We start from the raw sequence: 20,362 nt of genomic DNA, 5'->3' as shown, positions 1-20,362 counted from the left end.
TCTTTCCCTGGGCATTGGTATTTTAAAAACTGCTCAGGCAATTCCAATGTGTACCCAAGTTGAGACCACTGCTCTAATAAGACAAGGCTACAGAGGCAGGCCACTACCATATATTTCCTTTCTGCATGCCTCAGCACCTACATGAGAACAGGTATCCGTAGTAGGAGGTGCTCCGCTGGGTACCAGAAGGTGAGGCTGACAGGTAGGTTTGAGCAGACTAAAAGAGAAGGTCAGATGCCACACCCCAGGACGGGGCTTCCAGTCTGAGACAGCCACCATCCCTCAGCCCAACCAGGTGGCATTCATTCTGCACGGCCCCTCCCCAGAGCACAGACACTATAGCTACCACCATCTACTTACGTCAAAAGAATATCACCATAGTGGACTTCTGAGATCTTTTTGGCGGGCTGGAATTTATGTCTTTCTTCCTCTTTCAGTTTCTGAAGGTACTGTTGCTTCTTTTTCAAGGCGCTCTCCTCCCGTAGCATGCTAAAGTACCCGCGGCCTATCTTCACTGACCGAATCAACATGCTGGGGGTGGGGAGAAGAGGGAGGGAGAGACACCAACAGAGTTGAGCCGACCATTAAATGCCATATTGTCCTAGGACTGAGCATCTCTGAAGGGCACCCTCCTACCTGCAGGGCAGGAATGTCTTGCGTTTGGAACTCCAGAGTCAGATGGACCTGACCTTGAATATTTAACCTCTGGTCTCAGTGCCTTCCTCACTCCATTAATCAGCAAATATTTACTGAGCACCTACGAGGTACCAGGGACTTTGTTAGGTGCTATGAAATGAGCATAATAATCCACACCCCACAAGATCAGATACCTTTATGCCTGGAAAGGGGCTTGTCCGTGATAATCAGTAACAGATCAGTACTCTAAGGCCCAGACCCTTTTGACCAAGGCCGCCTTCTCTCAGATTTGCCTAAATGCTCTCATTTGCTTCACATTTTCATGTGGCTGCAGAAATGGAGTGGATACGGTCTATAGGAGCTTGTTGTGTTAGATGACGAAAGTTGAGACTTCATGATTCTATTCTTGCTGACTCAACCACTGGTTTCTAATCAGACATCTTGGGGCACCTGGGCGGCTCAGTCAGTTGAGCGTCCGACTTTGGCTCATGTCATGATCTCACGGTTCGTGGGTTCGAGCCCCGCGTCGGGCTCTGTGCTGACAGCTCAGAGCCTGGAGCCTACTTCAGATTCTGTATCTCCCTCTCTCTCTGACCCTCCCCTGCTCATGCTGTATCTCTCTCTCTCTCTGTCTCTCTCTCTCAGAAATAAATAAAAAACATTTTTAAAAAATTTTTAAAAATCAGACATCTTGCTACTGGCTGAGACATTCTGTGCCTGATGGCGTACAAGCCTCCCTGACTTTGCCATTTGTCACCTTGGGGTTGGAGCTTGGCAGCACCGTGGTGGAGAAGGAGTGAACACATCTCTCGGTCTGTCCATCTGTCTTACAATCTGGGAAGTCGTCCGGCACCATCTTGAACCACCACCGTGTTTCCCCAGGCATGAATATTGGTTCTGAGATTCAGTTTTATTCTTAAAATCCCTATTGAACAACCAGTGGGTACTAGGGATTGTGCTGACTGTTCGGGATACAGTGGTGAACAGGACCCTGGGTCTCTAAGAGCACACAGAAAGTCAATGGTGACACAGAAAGATGGGGATGGGAAGGACTCTGAGCTTTGTAGGAAGAGGGCACCTAATTCAGACTAGGGGGTAGTTGGGGACATCTTCCTGGATGAAGTGGTATCTCCTTTCCTTTATTCTGAGTAGCCTCTTTCCCTCTCCTGTCTTTCCCTTGTGCTCAGTTTTGAATGGGAATATTCTCAGCAAGCTATCATGGTTAGATTCTGAAATGACTAATTAATCCTTGCTCCTTTTCTAGGAAGAGTTAAGGGACTACCGAGGGCATTTTCATTTCAACAGTGGACTCTTGTATTGTCCATTGGGGAAATGCTGGGAGGCAGGACGTGGGGCTTTTCCGGTGTTTTTCAAATTGTGTCACACAATGATACTTTCATTCATTTATTTCTCTGGCAGGCATTGCCTGAAAACATGCTAATCTAGGCACCTGTGAGGAGACTGAAGTTACACAAAGCAATAAGACAAGGCATCCGCCCCCAGAGAGTTCATAGTGTCATAGAGGAACCACACCCAGAAACATGCACTCTGTACACTCCAGTGCAAAGAGCTATAGGAACCTAGAGAAATCTAAGAAGGTTTCCTGGAGGAAGTGACATTTGGGATAAGTAGGAATTTACCAGTAGGAAGACATGGGAAATGGCATACGAGTGGGTAGAAGAGCAGTTGTAAATGCAAAGAGGCATGTTATGGACTAAATATTTGTGTCCCCTTAAAATTTATAGATTGAAATCCTATCCTACCCCCACCCCCAGCATGATAGTATCAGAAGGTAGGGTTTGGGGGAGGTAATTAGGATTAGATGAGGCCATAAGTGAAGAGCCCTCATGAAAGGGATTAATATCCTTGTAAGAGTCACAGGACAGCTTGCTTCCTCTCTCTGCTGCCCACCATGTGAGGATACATTAAGAAGCCAGCAGTCTACACCCCGGGAGAGGGTCCTGGCCAGAACCTGACCATGTGTGCACTTGATCTCAGAATTCCAGACTCCAGAACTGTGGGAAATAAATGTCTGTTGTTTATAAGCCACGTAGCGTATGGTACTTTGTTATAGCAGCTGGAACGGACCAGGACGGGCGAGTCTGAAGATGGCCCATTTGGGAATCTACCAGAATCTTTAGAAAGCTGGAGCACAGAAGGAATGTGGGAGAGTGGCCAGGGCTAGACCTGGCAACGCTGGCAGGGAACAGGTGTTGAGGGCCTTGGGGTCCGGACGGAAGCGAGGCCCCGTCTGGGAGTTGCTAGAAATAGAACTTCCTAGAAATGCTTCAGGGATCTGCAAATGTTTGAGTTTTCATGAACGACTTTCTAAGCTAATAACCATACAAAACCACAAAACATCCTGTTACACACCGGATCAATTCCATTTATCCAGGCGTTTCCTGCCATTTCTGTTGCACTGACCGATTGTGCAGTGCACAAGTTTTCCCATCTCAGCCTGTTTGTGGGTGTGTCATGTAATCACTGCCAACCAGCTGGCAATTGTGTTATCACCTACACACTCACACTTGGTTGTTACTCCTGACAGCCTGACCACACAGCGGCCCCCTGGATGTTTTAGACCCCAAAACCACTGGATCACGAGCTGGGGTCCGAAACATCTTTTTTTTTTGGGGGGGGGGGACATTTCCTTATAAAGTCAAGACAGTACTGGTATCAAAATTTGCAGACTGAGGGTCAGCAGCTAGGAAGAGAATCTTGGAGACAGTAGCAAAGCATCCTTTTAAGAAATGCTGCACCCAGAATGGTTGACTCCGAGTGGAAACATGTGATTCAAAAGAGCTGGGCTTTAAATAGGAAGAAGTTTGAAGAATATCTTAAGCAATGTATTTTCCCTTCTATTTCCCCCTTTTATGCAAACAGAGAGTGATCTGTAAAAAATTGTCTAGGACAGTTAAGAAGAGCTTTTAAAAATTATGACACCATAATACAAATTCTAAGGGAATACAAATTCTAAGGGATAAGCAAGCATTGTCTTAATTTAATTGGCAGTGTTTTTATTTTGTTTTAAGCTGTGTCTTAGCTTCAATGGCGGCTTAGACGAAATAATGGTATTTGAGTTTCTTACAAATATATCAGCGGCAGGTCACCAGTGATCTTTTTCTGCACTTAGACCCTGCTTCTTAGCTCATGTCAACTCTTCCAAATGTCTACACTACATGTCACATGTCCAGCCCAGCCAGCCGGTTCCAGGCAAGGAGCAGGCATTATCTGCCCAGTTCATATTCTTGTCACAGCAAAACGATCTCTCGGTTTCCTCTTAGACAAAAATTTCCCAAAGGGAAACCACATTACAGGTAAAGTTGGCCCTTAATTTTCAGTGCTAGGTACTTTTGCCAGGCTTTTATTTATTTGCTTTAAAAAATATTTTTAATGTTTGTTTATTTTTGAGCGAGTGAGAGACACAGAGCATGAACAGTAAGGGACAGAGAGAGGGGGACAGGGGATCCGAAGCAGGCTCTGTGCTGATAACAGAGAGCCCAGTGCTGGGCTCGAATTCACGAGCCTTGAGATGACGATTTGAGCTCAATGCTTAACCGACTGAGCTACCCAGGTGCACCCCGCCTGGCTTTTATTTTTAAGTTTAGGAATGTGAGCCGGTTGATAAGATGTGGAATTCGTGTTTGAAACAGCGTCGTGCTTCTATTTTGCTTTCAAGCCTCTCTGAATCCACTCCTCAAAGAGTGTCCTGAGGTTGCAAGATTACTTGATAAAAAGAAAGCTGTTACCATTGGCAACCCCTTAATTTCACAAATGACCGTTTTCTTGCTGTGGCACAAACAGAGCAAATGCAGCGCTGACCTGGGAACTGAGGTGAGGCTCATGTGACAGCAACCAATTGGGTTCACAGGTTGAAACTGACACCACAGATGCACCAAAACTGTGTGAAGTGACTTAATACTCAGGGAAAGAGGCTTTCTGCACAGAGCAGGAAAGGCTCCCAAGCAGGTCTGAGATCAGCTTGAGAGATCATGGAGGGGTGACTGGTTTAGTGTTCTGTCGTGGTCAGGGGGTGGGGCTGGGGGGAGCCGTCCCTGGTCTGTGGCTTGAGCTTCCCTCCAGCACCTGGACTTTTTTACTAGCTTGCCCAGATGTGGACAGAAGAGCAAGAGGAAGTACAGAGAGCTTGAAAGCCGTCAACTGTCACACATCAAAACTGGAGTCAGATTCGTTACTGCGCTCACTCATGCCCAACTCGCTGCATCATTATCAACCATTCGACAGAAATCTACTGAATGCTTCACTGTGTGCCCGCCAGGCTCTATTCTCGGTGCTGAGATAGCAGCGGCAAACAAAAGACCTACAAAATTCCTGCCCTCGTGAAGCCCATATTCCAAGGGGAGTGGAGACAGACAAGCACAAAGAAGTAAACTGTAGACAGTATGCTAAGTGCTGTAACATAAAGTAGTGGAGGAACATAAAATAGGGGCCTGAGGAGAGTGACTGCTGGGGGTGGGGGTGTCTGATCCACCAAAGGTCTTGCTGAGAAGGTGTCATGTCGGTTTCTGGGAGAAGAGTGTTTCAAGTAAAGGAAATATAGCATATGCAAAGGTCCTGGGCAAGTACAATTTTAGATTAAGAAAGTTTAGCTTTGATTGGATAAAATGGGATATCGCACCATCCATGTGTGATACTAATATACTGTATTTGCTTTAAATTTTTTGTATGTTTTTTTAAAATTTATTTTTGATAAAGAGGAGAGTGGGAGGGGCAGACACACACACACACACACACACACACACACACACACACACACACACAGGATCTGAAACAGGCTCCAGGCTCTGAGCTGGTAGCACAGAGCCTGATGCGGCGGCTTGAACTCACAAACCGTGAGATCGCCGTCAGAGCTGAAGTCGGACACTTAACCGACTGAGCCACCCAGGCAGCCCTGTGTTTACTTTAGATATTGGTGTTCTCTTTTTTTTATTTTTTATGTTTTTATTTTATTTTTGAGAGAGAGAAACAGAGTGCAAGTGGGGGAGGGGCAGAGAGAGAGAGAAGAAGACAGCATCTGAAGCAGGCTCCAGGCTCTGAGCTGTCTGCACGGTTGTCGGGACTTGAACCCATAAACCGTGAGATCACTACCTGAGCCGAGTTGGACGCTTAATCGACTGAACCACTCAGGTGCCCCTCCCTGTATCTGCTTTAGATATTGGCATTCTCTTTAAGATTTGTGGCACAAAGGTCTTGCTCTAAAAAAGGAAGGAAGGGAAGAAGGGAGATAGGAAGAGAGGAAAGAAGGGAAAAAGGAAGGAGGGAAAGAAAGAGGGGAAGGAAGAAACTGGTGCTCTGGGCACCTGTGGCTTCCCCACAACCTTGCTCCGGGGCGCTACTCCAGGAAGCAGTAGATTTTACGGTTATAATTAAGAAGCTCATTGCTAATCACTCAATCTAACACCCTCGTGTGCAGGGCCCCAGTAACAGAGCTGGAGAGGCCCCTTTCCGCCATTGGACTTCAGTAAGACTTAAGTATGTAATAAATCATGCAGATAAGAGGCCTTTGTATGGAACTAGGCGATGATGTGCTTTCACGGCCTGTGGTAGAACTCAGCCCCCTCCCAACCGCCTCACTTCTGGATGCACGAATTAACTTATTAATCCTCACAATAGCTCCATGTTGTAAGTTATCCCTCTGTAATCACTGGGCCTGAACCCAGGTAGTGGACTCAGCTGTGGAGTCCAGCTGTCTGGTGTGCTGCTTTATAGAACGTCAGGATGTTTCCATGAGCAAGTCTCGCCTGCCTTCCCTGGAAATTCCTTTCACTGATTTTCGAGATTCTATGGGCCACTGGGCTGCCTTGAGAGGATTGTCATTGACTGGCAGGTATAAGAGCTCCCCTCGAGCTATGAAACCTCCCTTGGTGTCCTCTAGATTCCTTGAGGGGGTGAAAGGTTGTCAGTGAAAGGTGCCTGTCCCAGGACAGACCACGGTCTTCGGGGGGCAGAGAGTGGGGGTGGGCATGGAAAAGACTCATCATGTGTGATGACAGTGGGAGGCATCCCACAGACACAGGACAGACCTGGCTGGTTTGGTGGGCTTTGGGCTCTGATTTCAGTGTGACTGGACAAAAGCCACTGTCTTCCCCTGAAGAACGTGTAACCAACTAGATCCTGAAAGGTGTGTTTTATGGATTGAATTGTGTCCCCCCACAATGTACAGGCTGAAGCCTTAACTCCAAGGATCTCAGAATGTGACCTTATAAGGTCGCTGCTGTTGCAATTAGATAAGATGAGGTCATGGTGGCGTTGGGTGGGCCCCTCATCCAATGACTGCTGTCCTTATAAAAAATGGGAAATTTGGGGCCATCTGGGTGGCTCAGTCCATTAAGCATCTGACTCTTGATTTTGGCTCTGGTCATGATCTCACGGTTCGTGGGATTGAGCCCTGTATTGGGCTCTGTGCTGACATCGTGGAGCCTGCTTGGGATTCTCTCTCTCCCTCTCTTTCTCAGCCCCTCCTCTGCTCATGCATGCGTGCACTCTCTCAAATAAATAAACATTTTTTTAAGGGGGAAATTTGGACACAGGCATGCACACAGGGAGAATATGAAGCCATATGAAACTGAAGGCAGAGATCAGGACGATGCTTCCACAGGCCTAGGAGCACCAAAAGTGGCTTGCAAACCATGAGAAGCTGGGTGGAGGCATGGAACAGAGTCTCCTTCACAGGCCTCAGGAGGAACCAATCCCCCGATACACTGATCTTGGACTTCTAGTCTCCAGAAGTGCGAGACAACACATTTCTGTTGCCGAGCCCCCCCGGGTGGGAGTGCTTTGTTATAGCAGTGCCAGCAGACTATTACATACTGTGATCAAATATCTAGGCCGGTATGCCTGGAGCGGCCTCACTGTTTGTATTGTCTTTGACTGTGAGGATTAACAACGTCCTTATTAAATTAATTTATAAAATGTGGCAGGCTGATGGTCTGTGCCACAGGAAACAAAATGGGCTCGAACACTACGGGCCATGCCTTAGGCTGAGCACCTGTTAAGTGTCAGACTCTGCGTTAGGCCCCGATTCTAATGTGTTAAGTTCTGTTCAGGGCACTGGCATTGCAAAGGTGAACACATCCTCAGTGGATTCACAGCCTTCACCTCTGAGTCTTATGTACGCATTTTTTTTTAATAGTAACCAAGAGGTTGGTGAGAGATTTGTTTGACTTTTTTACGTCCTTATCCAAAAAGTATTAGAGGCAGAAAATTCAAAACCAAACAAAAAGGAATAAAGGCAGGGAAAGCAAGAAGGCAAAAATCAGATAAGGCAGGTATCAAAACCTGAGCCACATGATCTCGTGCACAGATTTGGCCCTGAGCACCCTAGCGGCTAATGCAGAGAGGGAATTACAATCCCTCATGGGATTCCCAATGACCGTAGGATTTTTAAAAAGCTGTTCAGGGGCGCCTGGGTTGCTCAGTCAGTTGAGCATCCGACTTCAGCTCAGGTCATGATCTCACTGTTCTTGGGTTCGAGCCCCATGTCAGGCTCTGTGCTGACAGCTCAGAGCCTGGAACTTGCTTCAGATTCTGTGTCTCCTTCTCTCTGCCCCTCCCATTCTCATGCTGTCTCTCTCTCTCTCCAAAATAAATAAACATAAAAAATGTTTTTTTAAATAAATAAAAAAATAAAAAGCTGGTCAGGAGATGCCTACTTATTCCTGGTGCTGACACCAGGAAGCGATTTTTCTCAAGGACCTTTCCAGGGAGCACACACCATGTAAAGCCACATCGGTAACAAACCTTAAGTGACGAATGCCTGAATAACTCACAGAAAGGGACAAGGGAACCCAGCTTAGCCAGTTTGAGGAATCAAGTTTTTGGTTGGAATGACCACCCCTCTTCAACCAAGACAGCTGGACTCCCAGCTACTAGATCTTCTGGAAATACCTGGGTGAGAGATGAGCAGAGCCGGGAGGGAGGTGGGGGGGAAGGCCTAGCTCCTCATGTCAGACACAGCAGTCTATTCTGGAAACTTCAGGCTACAAGATGTTCATTCACTGAGCTGCGACGTGCTCCCACGGTACTGCGGAGGCCCATTTAAAAATACTTAATATTTTAGCAAATTCCCATTTAATTCCCTTGTATATTCCCTACATTTTCTCCATCATTATTGCTGATTACCAGGCTATTTGTGTGAAGGGAGCTATTTGCAGGGAAGAGCAGTTTTCGCCTTTAAATCCACTCACCCGGGGCCTCCTGTTCACTGCTTTCCATGCTATAAAACTCCCCTGGCTAACATCGCAAGAGGAACGATGGGGAGTAAAATAATTAACTGCACCAGGCAAGCGGAAGAAGCAGCCGATTATAAAATGGAAAGTTTCCTCTACCCAGTGCAATGCATTCTTAACCAGTGCATGGGGGTGGGTTTTTATTTTTAAGGGACATATGTTCTCTGTACGGGAGTCTGTGTGTGATCCCGTGAATGGAGATTGCTCACTTTGGTGACAGTATTCTCAGCAGAGCTTAGCTCAGACCCAAGGGACAGAAGTAAGGAAGCCCAGGTTTCTCCCAGGCCCCTTCAGACTTGAGGAGCAGTAAATACGTGGTGAGACTTGCACGGGACAACCTCTGCATGGGACCTTTGCCTCTCTCTTAGGCAGGTTTTAAACCTCTCAACTACAGCCTCTTCATCTCCAAATGGGGAAAAGATTAGCTCTTGCTTCGGAGGGCTGTTGGCAGGGTTAAATGAGATAGTGGACGTAAAGAGCTTAGTATGGTGCCCAGTACACAGGACTCCATGAGTGAGAGCTCTAATTATTTTTTAATAGTTTATTGTCAAGTTGGTTTCCATATAACACCCAGTGCTCATCCCAACAAATGCCCTCCTCCATGCCCATCACATCTCTTCCCCTCCCCCCAACCCCCAACAGCCCTCAGTTTGTTCTCAGCATTCAAGAGAGGAGAACTATAATTATTATTGCCAACTCACTAACCATCCTGAGAGGCTGGTGTGATTCACAGGTGAGGAAACAGGGAAAAGGGGTCGTAAATGATGAGGGTGCAAAAGAGCTGGAGACAGGTGAAGCAGGGATCGGAAGCCAGGAGGGCTGGTTCCAGAATTTCTCTTTCTCCACCTGCATGCTGCAAGGAGAATCACATTCAGTAGGAAGCTTTAAAGCTTTGACTCAGTGGCTCACTTGGTTAAGCATCCAACTCTTGGTTTGTGCTCAGGTCATGATCTTGTGGTTTCATGGGTTCAAGCCCCACGTCGAGCTCTGTGCTGGCAGCATGGAGCCTGCTTGGGATTCTCTCTCTGTTTCTATCTCTGTCTCTCTCTGCCCCTCCCCCACTCATGCTGTCTCCGTATCTCTCAAAAATAAAATAAACTTAAAAAAAAAAAAAAGCTGTGACTTTGTGTATCTCCAGGCTTTATGTTGTATAGAGTTCATCTCTAGGCCTTTAGACTAGAAGCCGGTGGCTTACCTTCTCTCCCTTCAGACCATGTTTTACCATCTATACCAGATTAAGTCATTATTCATATTCCCCCATTCCCTGTGTTCAAGGGTGGAATGTACTTCCCAGCACCCTGACTTGTGGCTTTCATATGACTTCCTTGGCCTATGGATGTTGTCAGATATGACTTAAACAGAAGCTTGAAATAAGCTTGCTCATTTGGGCCCATGACAATAACAAAATCCACTATTTTGCGGGACCCAGAAGAATGAGAAAGGCATGAGGAACAGAATTGAACTCAGCTAATCTCAGCCAATATTGGGCCAAACCCCAGTTAATCTACAGATGCATGAGCAAGAAAGAAATGCTTACTGAAAATTGCTGAGTTTCGGGAAGCTTGTTACATAGCATTATGGTGAAAATAACTGACCAATACATTATCTATTATAAGATGCACTATTATTTTTGAACCATGAAGAGAAACCCAGGCCAATTAAATTAAGATATAATTGTACATTACGTCTCCAGCTCAGAGATGTTAAAATGTTAAAAAAATGTTCCTCTTCGATATGATAAAATATGGTATTAAGAAAGAAATTGCCTCAGAACTGAGAAAAGATGGTCCGGAACAGAACTTCAATTATAAAGTAATCAACAACCCCTTCTGAGAAGTATCTAGCATACTTGATGAAATATTTGAGCAAATTTCTGATATTTTCTGATGAGGTTAAGAGCCCTTTCTGGATGTTGAGTTTACTCACACAGCCGGCCCATGAGATTTGTAACCAGGCTACTAACCTTTAGCCATTCCTCCACTGAGTGATTCTTTGAAGCTCCTTGCTATTTAAACTGTGGTGGCCCTTGGACCAGGAGCATCAGCATCACCTGGGGTGCCTGGGTGGCTCAGTGGTTGTGTCTGACTCTTGACTTCAGCTCAGGTCATGATTTCACGGTTTCAAGTCCTGCATCAGGCTCCATGCACTGACTGGGGATTCTTGGGAATCCCAGGGATTTTCCCTCTCTCTATGCCCTCACCCCCCACTCCCCTCCCCGCCGCTTGCACACTCTCTGTCTCTCAAAATAAATAAATAAAATAAACTTAAGACAAACAACAAAAAGGCAAAACCTTGGGCCCCACTCAAACCTCCTGAATGAGAATCTGCATTTTAATAGGACCCCCATAGACAGTGAAGTTCAAGATGCATTGTCAGTCTAACTGTCCCCTTTCCCCTATTAAAAACAAACCAACAAAACAAAACAAAACATTCTCCAAAAAGAAATCTTTGAACTGGCTCTATTAGAAGACTGCTTCCCTTGCTACAGGTTTGAAATAAAAAACTTTGACACACGCTAGCCATCATTTCATCTCAGAAAGTTCTTGAAGCACATCGGTAGCAGACATGGACACCCTCTGAGGGCATTCTGCTTGCAATGAGTCTCCCATTACCTGAACCTGCCTCCATCCCCAGGGCCCTACTGGAGAAGTAGGACTTAATGACATCTGAAGCAGTCCCAGATCTCTTCACAGGGGCTTGCAAAAAGCTGTGGGAGTTCTGGAGAGCTGTGGGGTGGGGGGTAGCAAAGGCAATTCATGTTCACCCTTTCCATCATGGGGGGCATGGGATTAACCACCGCAAATCACTTTGTTAAAAACCAACAGCCCAGATGTACTTAAAAAAAAAACCCAACTCTTAATGGTATTACATCCCTGCATCCAGCTGGTTTTCACTCACATTTTCTGTCTCTGCCTGCAAGAAATATGAGGCTATAAAGCCAGGAGTGCTTCAACGGGGAAGGCAGAATGACATTAAAATGAACAAACACTCCTGGCAATCCGATTTCGGGGATGTCCTGCTCTCGAAGACAGGAATTGCCTACACGGGAAATTTTCACTTAACAAATTTTACTGTTTTCAAATAATAACAAATAAATCAGTTTCTTTTCAGTTTGTGGAGGCTGGAGACTTGGAGAACCCTCTTCGTCTGGCTGGCTCACGCCTCACGTTGTCAGCCCACTCAGACGTATTGATTTCAGAGGGGGAGGGAGGAATCCTGATGGAAAGAAGGGATCTGAAATGCCATCCTTAAATTCTTGAATTTCCAGGCAACCCGTATGGGCAAATTAATAACGCAGCCCCAGTTCAAACGCACCGAGCAAATATTTTGCATTTAAATTCCCGCATTAGAATGCCCTGTTTATACAATAACTTAATAAATCTAGCCTGGCTGCCAAATTGACAAGAAGGTGAGAATCATTCATTAAAATGCAAATACAATTGAGATGAAATTTGGAATACATTTATTACAGTAATTGAACTTCAGTCAACTGTAGTCACAACACAGATTTTGAACTGCCTTTCAGACAAAAGGACGTGTTGTATTATCTCCCTCCCCCCCTCCCACCACCCAAGTTAATATCTTTGTCAGCATGCAAATTAAAACCATTTCCTGAGTGCTAATGATTTGCAATGGAGGATTTCACTCTTCTTTATAGGACAAGATTGCCAGAGATAAAGGTCAACTGCATACACAAAAGATTGCACTGGTAGCATATTGTGTATACAGCAAATTGATGGCAAACATATTCTCAGTGCTTATTGCAACCACATTCTTATTAAATCACATCCGAACATCCCTTTACCATCCCTGGATCATTTGCTAATTGTAATGCCCAACAATGGGAGAATTGCCCAGTCGGGATTTCACCTCTCAGATCAAAAGTTTCAGATGGATTTCTGTCCCTCTAGAATGACTCAGCCCCCAAAGAAGACCCGTTCGTTGCTTCCTTTTGATCATCAAGCAAAACATGGCTGGGAGGGCTTGATCCTTACTTGGGGATGTCATTTTATCTGCTTCAGCTTTAAGTCTCTCTGGCTCCTTCGCCAGAGTCAGCTGGTGTTGCAAGAGTCATTTCTGAGGCGTGGGCACGGTGCATGTGCACCTAGCAGATGCCATTTGAGTTGGAAGAAGGCACAACATAGAGCGTTCCTTTGGCCACATGTGTGCTGTTCAGGAGTCGCTCTAGGGTGGCAAAATAGCTTGTTTCACCTGTAAAATGGGGAGATTACTTTTGTCCCCTTTAGCCTCTGGTAGTGATGCCAACCCTACTTCTTAAATAGCACCTGACTGTCTCCCTTCCTTTTGCCATCGCCCGAGCCAGAAACCATCATTCATTGCCTCTTATTACTCCAAGTAGCTTCCTGGTCCTTCTGCTTCTCAGCCTGTGCCACAGCGCTTCTAAAATGTAAGACTCATCATTCCCATCAGAGCGCCCCAAATGCTTACATGGCTTTCCACTGTCCTGAGGACGAAGTTCAGACTCTTTTCCATGACAGCAAGGTCCTCTAAGATATGGGCTTTATCTTGAAGGGGAAGCAGAGCCTGCCACCCCTGAATACGCCACTGTGGCTTATTGATTATTTTGAATTAAAGTGATTTAAGATGCAGCCAGGGCAAGGAGGACACTCTGACCCTCCTTTGTCCCCCTGAGAGCGGGAAATCCATCTCCATTGTGCACAGCACCCTCCCTCTGCCAGGAGGAAGAGAGGCATCCTTATCACCAGACAGAGGGAATTCAGGGTGAGAAGGCTGTGAAAACCACCCAGGTTGCTTCTCCACAAATTTGCGACCCCCACATCCAAACCCCTTGCTCTCGATTCTTCACAAATGTGTCGTTCGTCTAGAAGGTACCAAAGCTGCCTGCTCCGGCACTTCTTTGAGTCTCCTTTTTTCTAGGCTCCTCTATGTACAAAATCAAATTGTTTTTATTTTTGTTTTTGCTCCTGTTAATCTGTCTTCTGTCAATTTAATTATCACACCAGCCAAAGAACCTAGAAGGGAAGAAGGGAAAAGTTTCCTGCCCAGTAGTCTCTAACCACTAATCCAGCCATTTCTTCGCATCTCTCTAGCCCTGAAAACTGCACATGATTTTGCTTCTTCCTGCAGTACCCTTTGCTGTTTCTTCACTTGAATGATTTCTATTTGTCCTTCAAGGCTCGGAAAAATTGTCCACTGTTGGCCATTCAATCTCACACTCCCACACTCCCCTAACCCCAGGCTAGTCCAAGTATCTCCTCTGTGCCCCTCCCCCTGGCTCCTTGTGCTTACATGCTTCTCATTATTGCACTTATCGCACTATGAGGCAATTGTCTATTTTTTGGTCTGCTTTTCCTATTTGACTGTGGGCTCCTTAAAGACAGTGCCTGGCAGAGAGTATGGGCAACCAACACTAGTTGTTTTTCCTTCTCTACCTCCCTTCCTTCCTCTTAATGGCAGGAAGTGCCAGTTACCTACTAAATATCCATTTCTCCAGCTTCCTTAGTAACAGACCACATTCTCTTGGGCTTCTAAATGCCTCGAAGGAAAGAAGGGATCTAAAATGCCATCCCTCCCCCTCTGAAATCAATACGTCTGAGTGGGCTGACAACGTGAGGCGTGAGCCAGCCAGACGAAGAGGGTTCTCCAAGTCTCCAGCCTCCACAAACTGAAAGAGCTCTTTGGCCTTTTCCCTCTTCTCACTTCCTGCTGCCCGGGACTTAGCTGTAATGGTTGCAGCACCAGCAGCTACTGTGTGAGTATGAGGAAACCTTGCAGATGGAAGCAAACGCTAAGGATAGTGGGTTGAAAGATAGAAGGAACCTGGGTCTTACGTGAACATGAAGCCACCATACATATACTTTCTCCAGATGGCAAACCTCTTTTATGGGAGGGAGGTAAGCCTTTACTCGGTCAAGTTCTGGTAATTTCCAGCTCTGTTTACCATGCAGCAGCATGTCTTCCCAGCTGAGTCTCTCTCTTTGTCTCTCTGTCTTTTTTCTCCAAATGAACTGTCATGATTCTCATTTTTAATATGCCATCATTCTTGGCTACATCACTGTCCAGGGACTAGGGAAAGCTATTGGGGCGGGGGGGCGGGGAGGTTAGTTTGGATAGTCGGAAACAGACAAGGAAACTTAGGAGCATGAAATTCTGCCAAGAGAAGTAGGCCTTGGAGGGTCTCCATTGAGGCTGTCAGGAAATAGATACAGGAGGGTCTGAGCCTGTAAGAGTGAGGGCTGGGATGCAGGGGAGCAGCTGTAGTTGAAGGGAAGCTAGTACCATTGGGGGAGGTGGAAAGATGTGCATAGTAAGGGCTTGAGCAGGGTGTGAGCTAGGAACTCCCATGTGCATGATCTCCTTGAATCTTCACAACATCCCCAGGAAGCAGGTAGTTATCCCCATTTTGCTGATGAGCAAACTAAGGCTCAGAGAGGTCAGGCAGTCTAACCGTAGCTTGCTAAGTGGTGGAGCTGGAATTTAAACCCAGGTGGTTTGATCCAAAGTGTCGCATGAGGAAAATGTGCTGGTTTTAGAAGTGGTCTGTCTGTTCTAGTTTTAATTAGTTAGCATTTCCTTATCCCTTGGTGTCTGTGACTTTGGGTGAGTCATTTCTCCCTCTTCCAGATGCACTTTTTTTTATCTGTAAAACAGAGCTAAATTAATAGCCATCCTCGGACATTGTTGAAACCATATACGAGAGGCACTTAACATGGTGCCTGGCACCTTGGAGATGTTCGGGAAATGGTAGCCATCATTGTTTTCATTGTCATCATCATCATCATCACCATCAAGGCCATGAATGATTGCTGTTATAACCCTCCTGCTGCATACAGCCAGGGTGGTGGTTTGGCTCTGAGCCCCACAAGGCTTCTGGGAAGTGGCACTTGGTTCAAGTAGCGAGCTTAGGAGGTTCTTTTCTTTGAGGGCGGCGGCAACAACAGTGTAATTAGACCGCAATTATTTTGGGATTTGGTAAATTGCATTATGCAATAATTCATAAAGGTCTGTGATTCAGTAGCCCATAGTGGTGGTGGGAAAAACACTTGATTATCATGTCAGTAATGAAATTTATTAAGCTAAAGGGCCGGGGAATTAACCTCTGCTCTGCTGAATAAGAAATTGCATGTGGAAAGCTTCTAATTATTTTAAGTGGTTTTCTTTTCTGAGTTCCTCCTTTACTTAATCTCTGGGATCTTCAGGAAAAGAAAAACCAAGGAGGAGGAAGGGGAAGAGGAGGAAAAAGATAGAAAGAAGCACCTAAAGAAACCACATTACAACCGGGTGGATGTTTCAGGGGAAAACGGCCGGTAAACAGTGAATTCACATCAGATCTATGGATTTAGGTGAAAGTGGGACATAGATCAATGTCGGTTAAAGGTTTTTTTTTTTTTTTAAGTTTATTTATTTTGAGAGAGAGACCATGCCAGTGGGGGAAGGGCAGAGAGAGTAGGGGAGAGAGGATCCCAAGCAGGCTCTGGACTGCCAGCAGAGCCCCACACGGGGCTCAAACTCAGGAAACCACGAGATCATGACCTGAGCTGAAATCCACCGACTGAGACACCCAGGCACCCCCATTAATGCCAGTTAAAAACTCAGGTTCTGATTCTCACTCTACCAACAGCTGGCTGTCTGATACAGGGAGAATAATTAACCCCTCTGTTTTGTTAGCTGGGGAGAACCATCAGCCCCATCACTATCGCCTCCACCATGACATGACCATCACTGCAGCTAGAACAGGAATCGTTGCCATGTGCCACTAACTAAAAAAAAAAAAAAAAAAAAAAAAAAAAAAAAGGGCTTTGCAGCTCCTAGGTTCTTCAATGTCTTTTTTTAAAATGTTTATTTATTTTTGAGAGAGAGAGAGACGGAACATGAACAGAGGAGTGGCAGAGAGGGAGGGAGACACAGAATCCAAAGCAGGCTCCTGGCTCTGAGCTGTCAGCACAGCCCAGAGCCGGACATGGGGCTCAAACCCAGGGACCGCAAGATCATGACCTGAGCTGGAGTCAGATGCTTAACCGACTGAGCCACCCAGGCACCCTTTCAATGTCTTTAACCAATCCTGCGAGGCAGGTATTAGTAGTGACAGTAGCCAGATCTCACAGTAAGGAAAGTACAGAGAGGTTCAGCAACTTCCTGTGAGGTTACCCAGATGGGGAAGACTGGAGGCCTTTGCCTGTCCTCCTCACTTGTTCTTTGAGATAATCTTGTCTCATCTGACTTGTCATGAAAGCCAAAAAAAAAAAAAAAGAAGAAGAAGAAGAAGAAATAGGTGTGAAAGTATTTAAAGAAGTTTGCAAAAACTAACCATAGTTGGAAATTGGAGATTCAAAACTGCTTTGTGAAGAGGAAGGATTGGCCCTTGCAACCTAATCACAGTATTGCTAATTTCCAGGGCCACATTCAGGGAAGCAAGCCCTCTCATCAGTGTATGGTACACACACACAAACACACACACACAGATAAGGAGGAGATGAGTGGGGGTTGAGATGCAAAGAGTCAGCACCTCTGTGCAAGGGTTTCAGAATTTGGGCTAAACTCCTCTCTAGAAATTAAATTCCTTGAAGGCATTCACCATATCACATTTAACCACACGTGTCCCCTCACCCCTTCCCATTCTTTGGCACATGACAGGAATATATTATTATTTTTGGTCATCAATTAAAGAAAGTGGCTAGTTGATTCAGTGAGTTTAAAAAAGAGAGAGAGAGAAAGAAGGATTATGTTGATTATTTGATCTGTTGAAGGTCACTTCTCTTCTTATCGATCTCTAGAATTAGAAACCTGCCTTTTCAGGCACATTTTTCATGATCCCCAAATTGACTGTCAGTGAGTATTTGCCTAATCTAAATCTCTTCCCTGCCCGCCGATTGCATCTTTATGTATCCTGCCTCCTTCTGAATGCAGTTTATTCAATTCCTTCCTTCCTGACATCCTTATTGGACACGGACTATGTATAAGGTATGATGTAGGGCCAGGGAAAGGTGCCAAAATTAAAAGATTTGGCCTTTGCCTTCAAAGGATTTGCATTCTAGTTGGCATTTGGGGACCAGCGCCCCCCATTCCTGGTGTTCCTCACCTCGGCCTTGGGCATCACTGTTCTGATCTGAGTCAGAATCCAGGCTGAGCATTTTGGAAGTGAGAAGACTATTGGGGAAAGCTCCTAACCCTCCTTTTGCAAATGATGCCCAGAGAGGAGAGGTATGGAATGCAAGCTGGAGGCAGACCCAAGGCAATAATGGGGTCTCTGGATTCTCAGTCAGTGCATTGTCTCTAAACCCTCTGCCACCTCAGGCACCAACTCAGCAAACTGAAAAGCAGGACCTGTTTAGCTGGAGGCTTGATGTTTAAAAGTTTTAGCATGGCCAGGAGCACCTGGTGGCTCAGTTGGTTAAGCTGCTGACTTTGGCTCAGGTCACAATCCCATGGTTCATGGGTCTCAAGCCCCTCATAGGGCTCTGTGCTGACAGCTCGGAGCCTGGAACCTGCTTCAGATTCTGTGTCTCCCTCTCGCTCTGCCTCTCCCTCTCCCCTGCTCATGCCTTCTCTCTCTCTCTCTCTCTCTCTCTCAAAAATAAACACTTTAGGGGCACCTGGGTGGCTCAGAGGTTTGGGTGTCTTACTTCAGTCTCATGACTCGTGAGTTCAAGCCCCAAGTCAGGGTCTGTTCTGACAGCTCGGAGCCTGGAGCCTGCTTCAAGTTCTGTTTTTCTCTCTCTCTCTCTCTGCCCCTCCCTTGCTCACGCTCTGTCTCTCTGTCTCTCAAAAATAAACAAACATTAAAAAAAATAAATAAATAAACACTTAAAAAAATAATAAAAGTCTTGGCATGGCCAAAATGTTTTTGCTCCTTAGCTCTGCTTGTTTGATGGTTTTGTCCTCCACGGTGCACAGAGCCATCTTCTTCAGTGTGAGGAAGCACATCTTGTGGAAAATGTCCCACTCCACTGTTTTAAGTCGTCCAGTGGCTCCCTTCTGTCCTCACTGCTTTGTCTCAGGGCTCTACCCCTCTGTGGGGCTAAGTACTAAAGTCTTCCCTCCCGGGGAACCAGGCTCAAAATTCAGGCTGCCATCATGTCTCTCCTCTGGTCTCTGCCACTCCTTCTTCACTGGCCTCCCTGCCTTGAAACTCTTTTCCTCCTCTGTCCCCCCCAGTATTGCACATCATCTCCAGACTTCCCAGTGCAGCCCCCGGGGCTCTGCATCGGCTGGATTTGTCCCATCTTCTTGACCTCTTCCTTGTCAAGTGATGCTTAGCAACACCAAGCTGCAAGTCCATGCTCTTCCCCATGCCAGTGCCTTGGCTCATAGGCTCCCCTGCCTGGAATGCTCTTTCCTGCATCTTCACCTGGCTGACTTTTACTTATCCTTCAGAACTTACTCAGGTAACCTCTCCCCACCCCAGCAGTCACCTCTGCTCTTCCCAGGATGCATTAGGCACCCCTGAACTGCTAACTGACATGTCTGTCCATGCACTCCCTCCTCCCAGCCTCACCACCACACGGGGCTCCCTGAGGGCGGGGCCAATTTCTAAATCTTTTCTTTGTCCCTAGAACCGGCCCAAAGGAGATCTTCATAAAATATTTATTGCATGAATAACTAAATCATCTGCAATTCTTGCATTTCGGAACCTCATTAAATACACGCCGGCTTTCTGGCATAGAACACCACCATCACCCTAGTTCGATATGGTCCCTTCACATTCCTTTTGGATGGAGCAGGTGCATAGAACCGTCCGTGCAGAAGCTGACTCATCCAAACAGGAAAGACATAAATGGATGCCTTTGAAATATATATATTTTTTCCAACCAGGAGCTAGAATATCGCTGTGTTCTAAGAAATGATCAAAGGAAACAGGCGCCCCATGTGCCTTTCAGGGAAGTTGTTTCTTTAACTTGTAATGTGATCCCTGACCTGCCTATGCCAAATGACTGCAAGAGGTGTTTACCCCGCCCCCCTAAAAGGAAGGCACCTCCAGCGTCTAATATCAGGCTACCCAGTGTGCACATGTTGTGTTTTGATTGAATTTCCTGGACTTTGCAAGCTTCATACGACCTCACTGTTAACACAGGTACACACACACCCTCGTCCACACACCGTCTTGTCCCCAGAAGTCGCCTTTAGACCTTGTAAACACCCTAAAATGCAAGCATAGCGATGGCGACCTAAAACAGCCATTTCATCGGAGGCCGCTGACCAAGGCTGCCAGCCACGCCGGCTTCTGTGGGGTTATTGCCTTGGCCGAGGGTTACTCTTTAATTAATGTGAGTCAGCATTTGTCTGAGAGGACTGCATCTCTTCTGGTAGAAGGAAGAGGAAAAGCCTCCGAAGTGTCAACAGTTGTACATGCATCCCAATTAGGGTGATTTCTGGAATGGAGCAGAAGCCTACCACAGCTTGCCGTTTCTAGGCAACTGCTATTAGGAGTTCTGAACCTCACTGGGGAGGGAATATTGGCAAGTCTGTTCGTGTGCAGGAGTCTAATGTACCTCTTC

General features: G+C 46.1%; 1 protein-coding gene across 3 annotated transcripts in view; it reads right to left on the bottom strand.

The window, feature by feature from the left end:
• CCDC60 (coiled-coil domain containing 60) overlaps positions 1-20,362 on the bottom strand; it is a 165,140-nt gene that overhangs the window by 53,627 nt on the left and 91,151 nt on the right. For all 3 annotated transcript variants that reach the window (XM_039246628.1, XM_039246807.1, XM_039246716.1), the window contains exon 3: positions 361-531. In XM_039246628.1, coding sequence (XP_039102559.1) covers positions 361-531 — 171 coding nt within the window. The remainder of the gene's footprint in view (positions 1-360; positions 532-20,362) is intronic.

The sequence above is a fragment of the Hyaena hyaena genome, unplaced genomic scaffold (assembly GCF_003009895.1).
Source record: "Hyaena hyaena isolate Hyena2069 unplaced genomic scaffold, ASM300989v1 scaffold_0, whole genome shotgun sequence".
Taxonomy (NCBI): domain Eukaryota; kingdom Metazoa; phylum Chordata; class Mammalia; order Carnivora; family Hyaenidae; genus Hyaena; species Hyaena hyaena.
The sequence above is the reverse complement of the archived record's forward strand: the minus strand, read 5'-3'. Positions and strand labels throughout refer to the sequence as shown.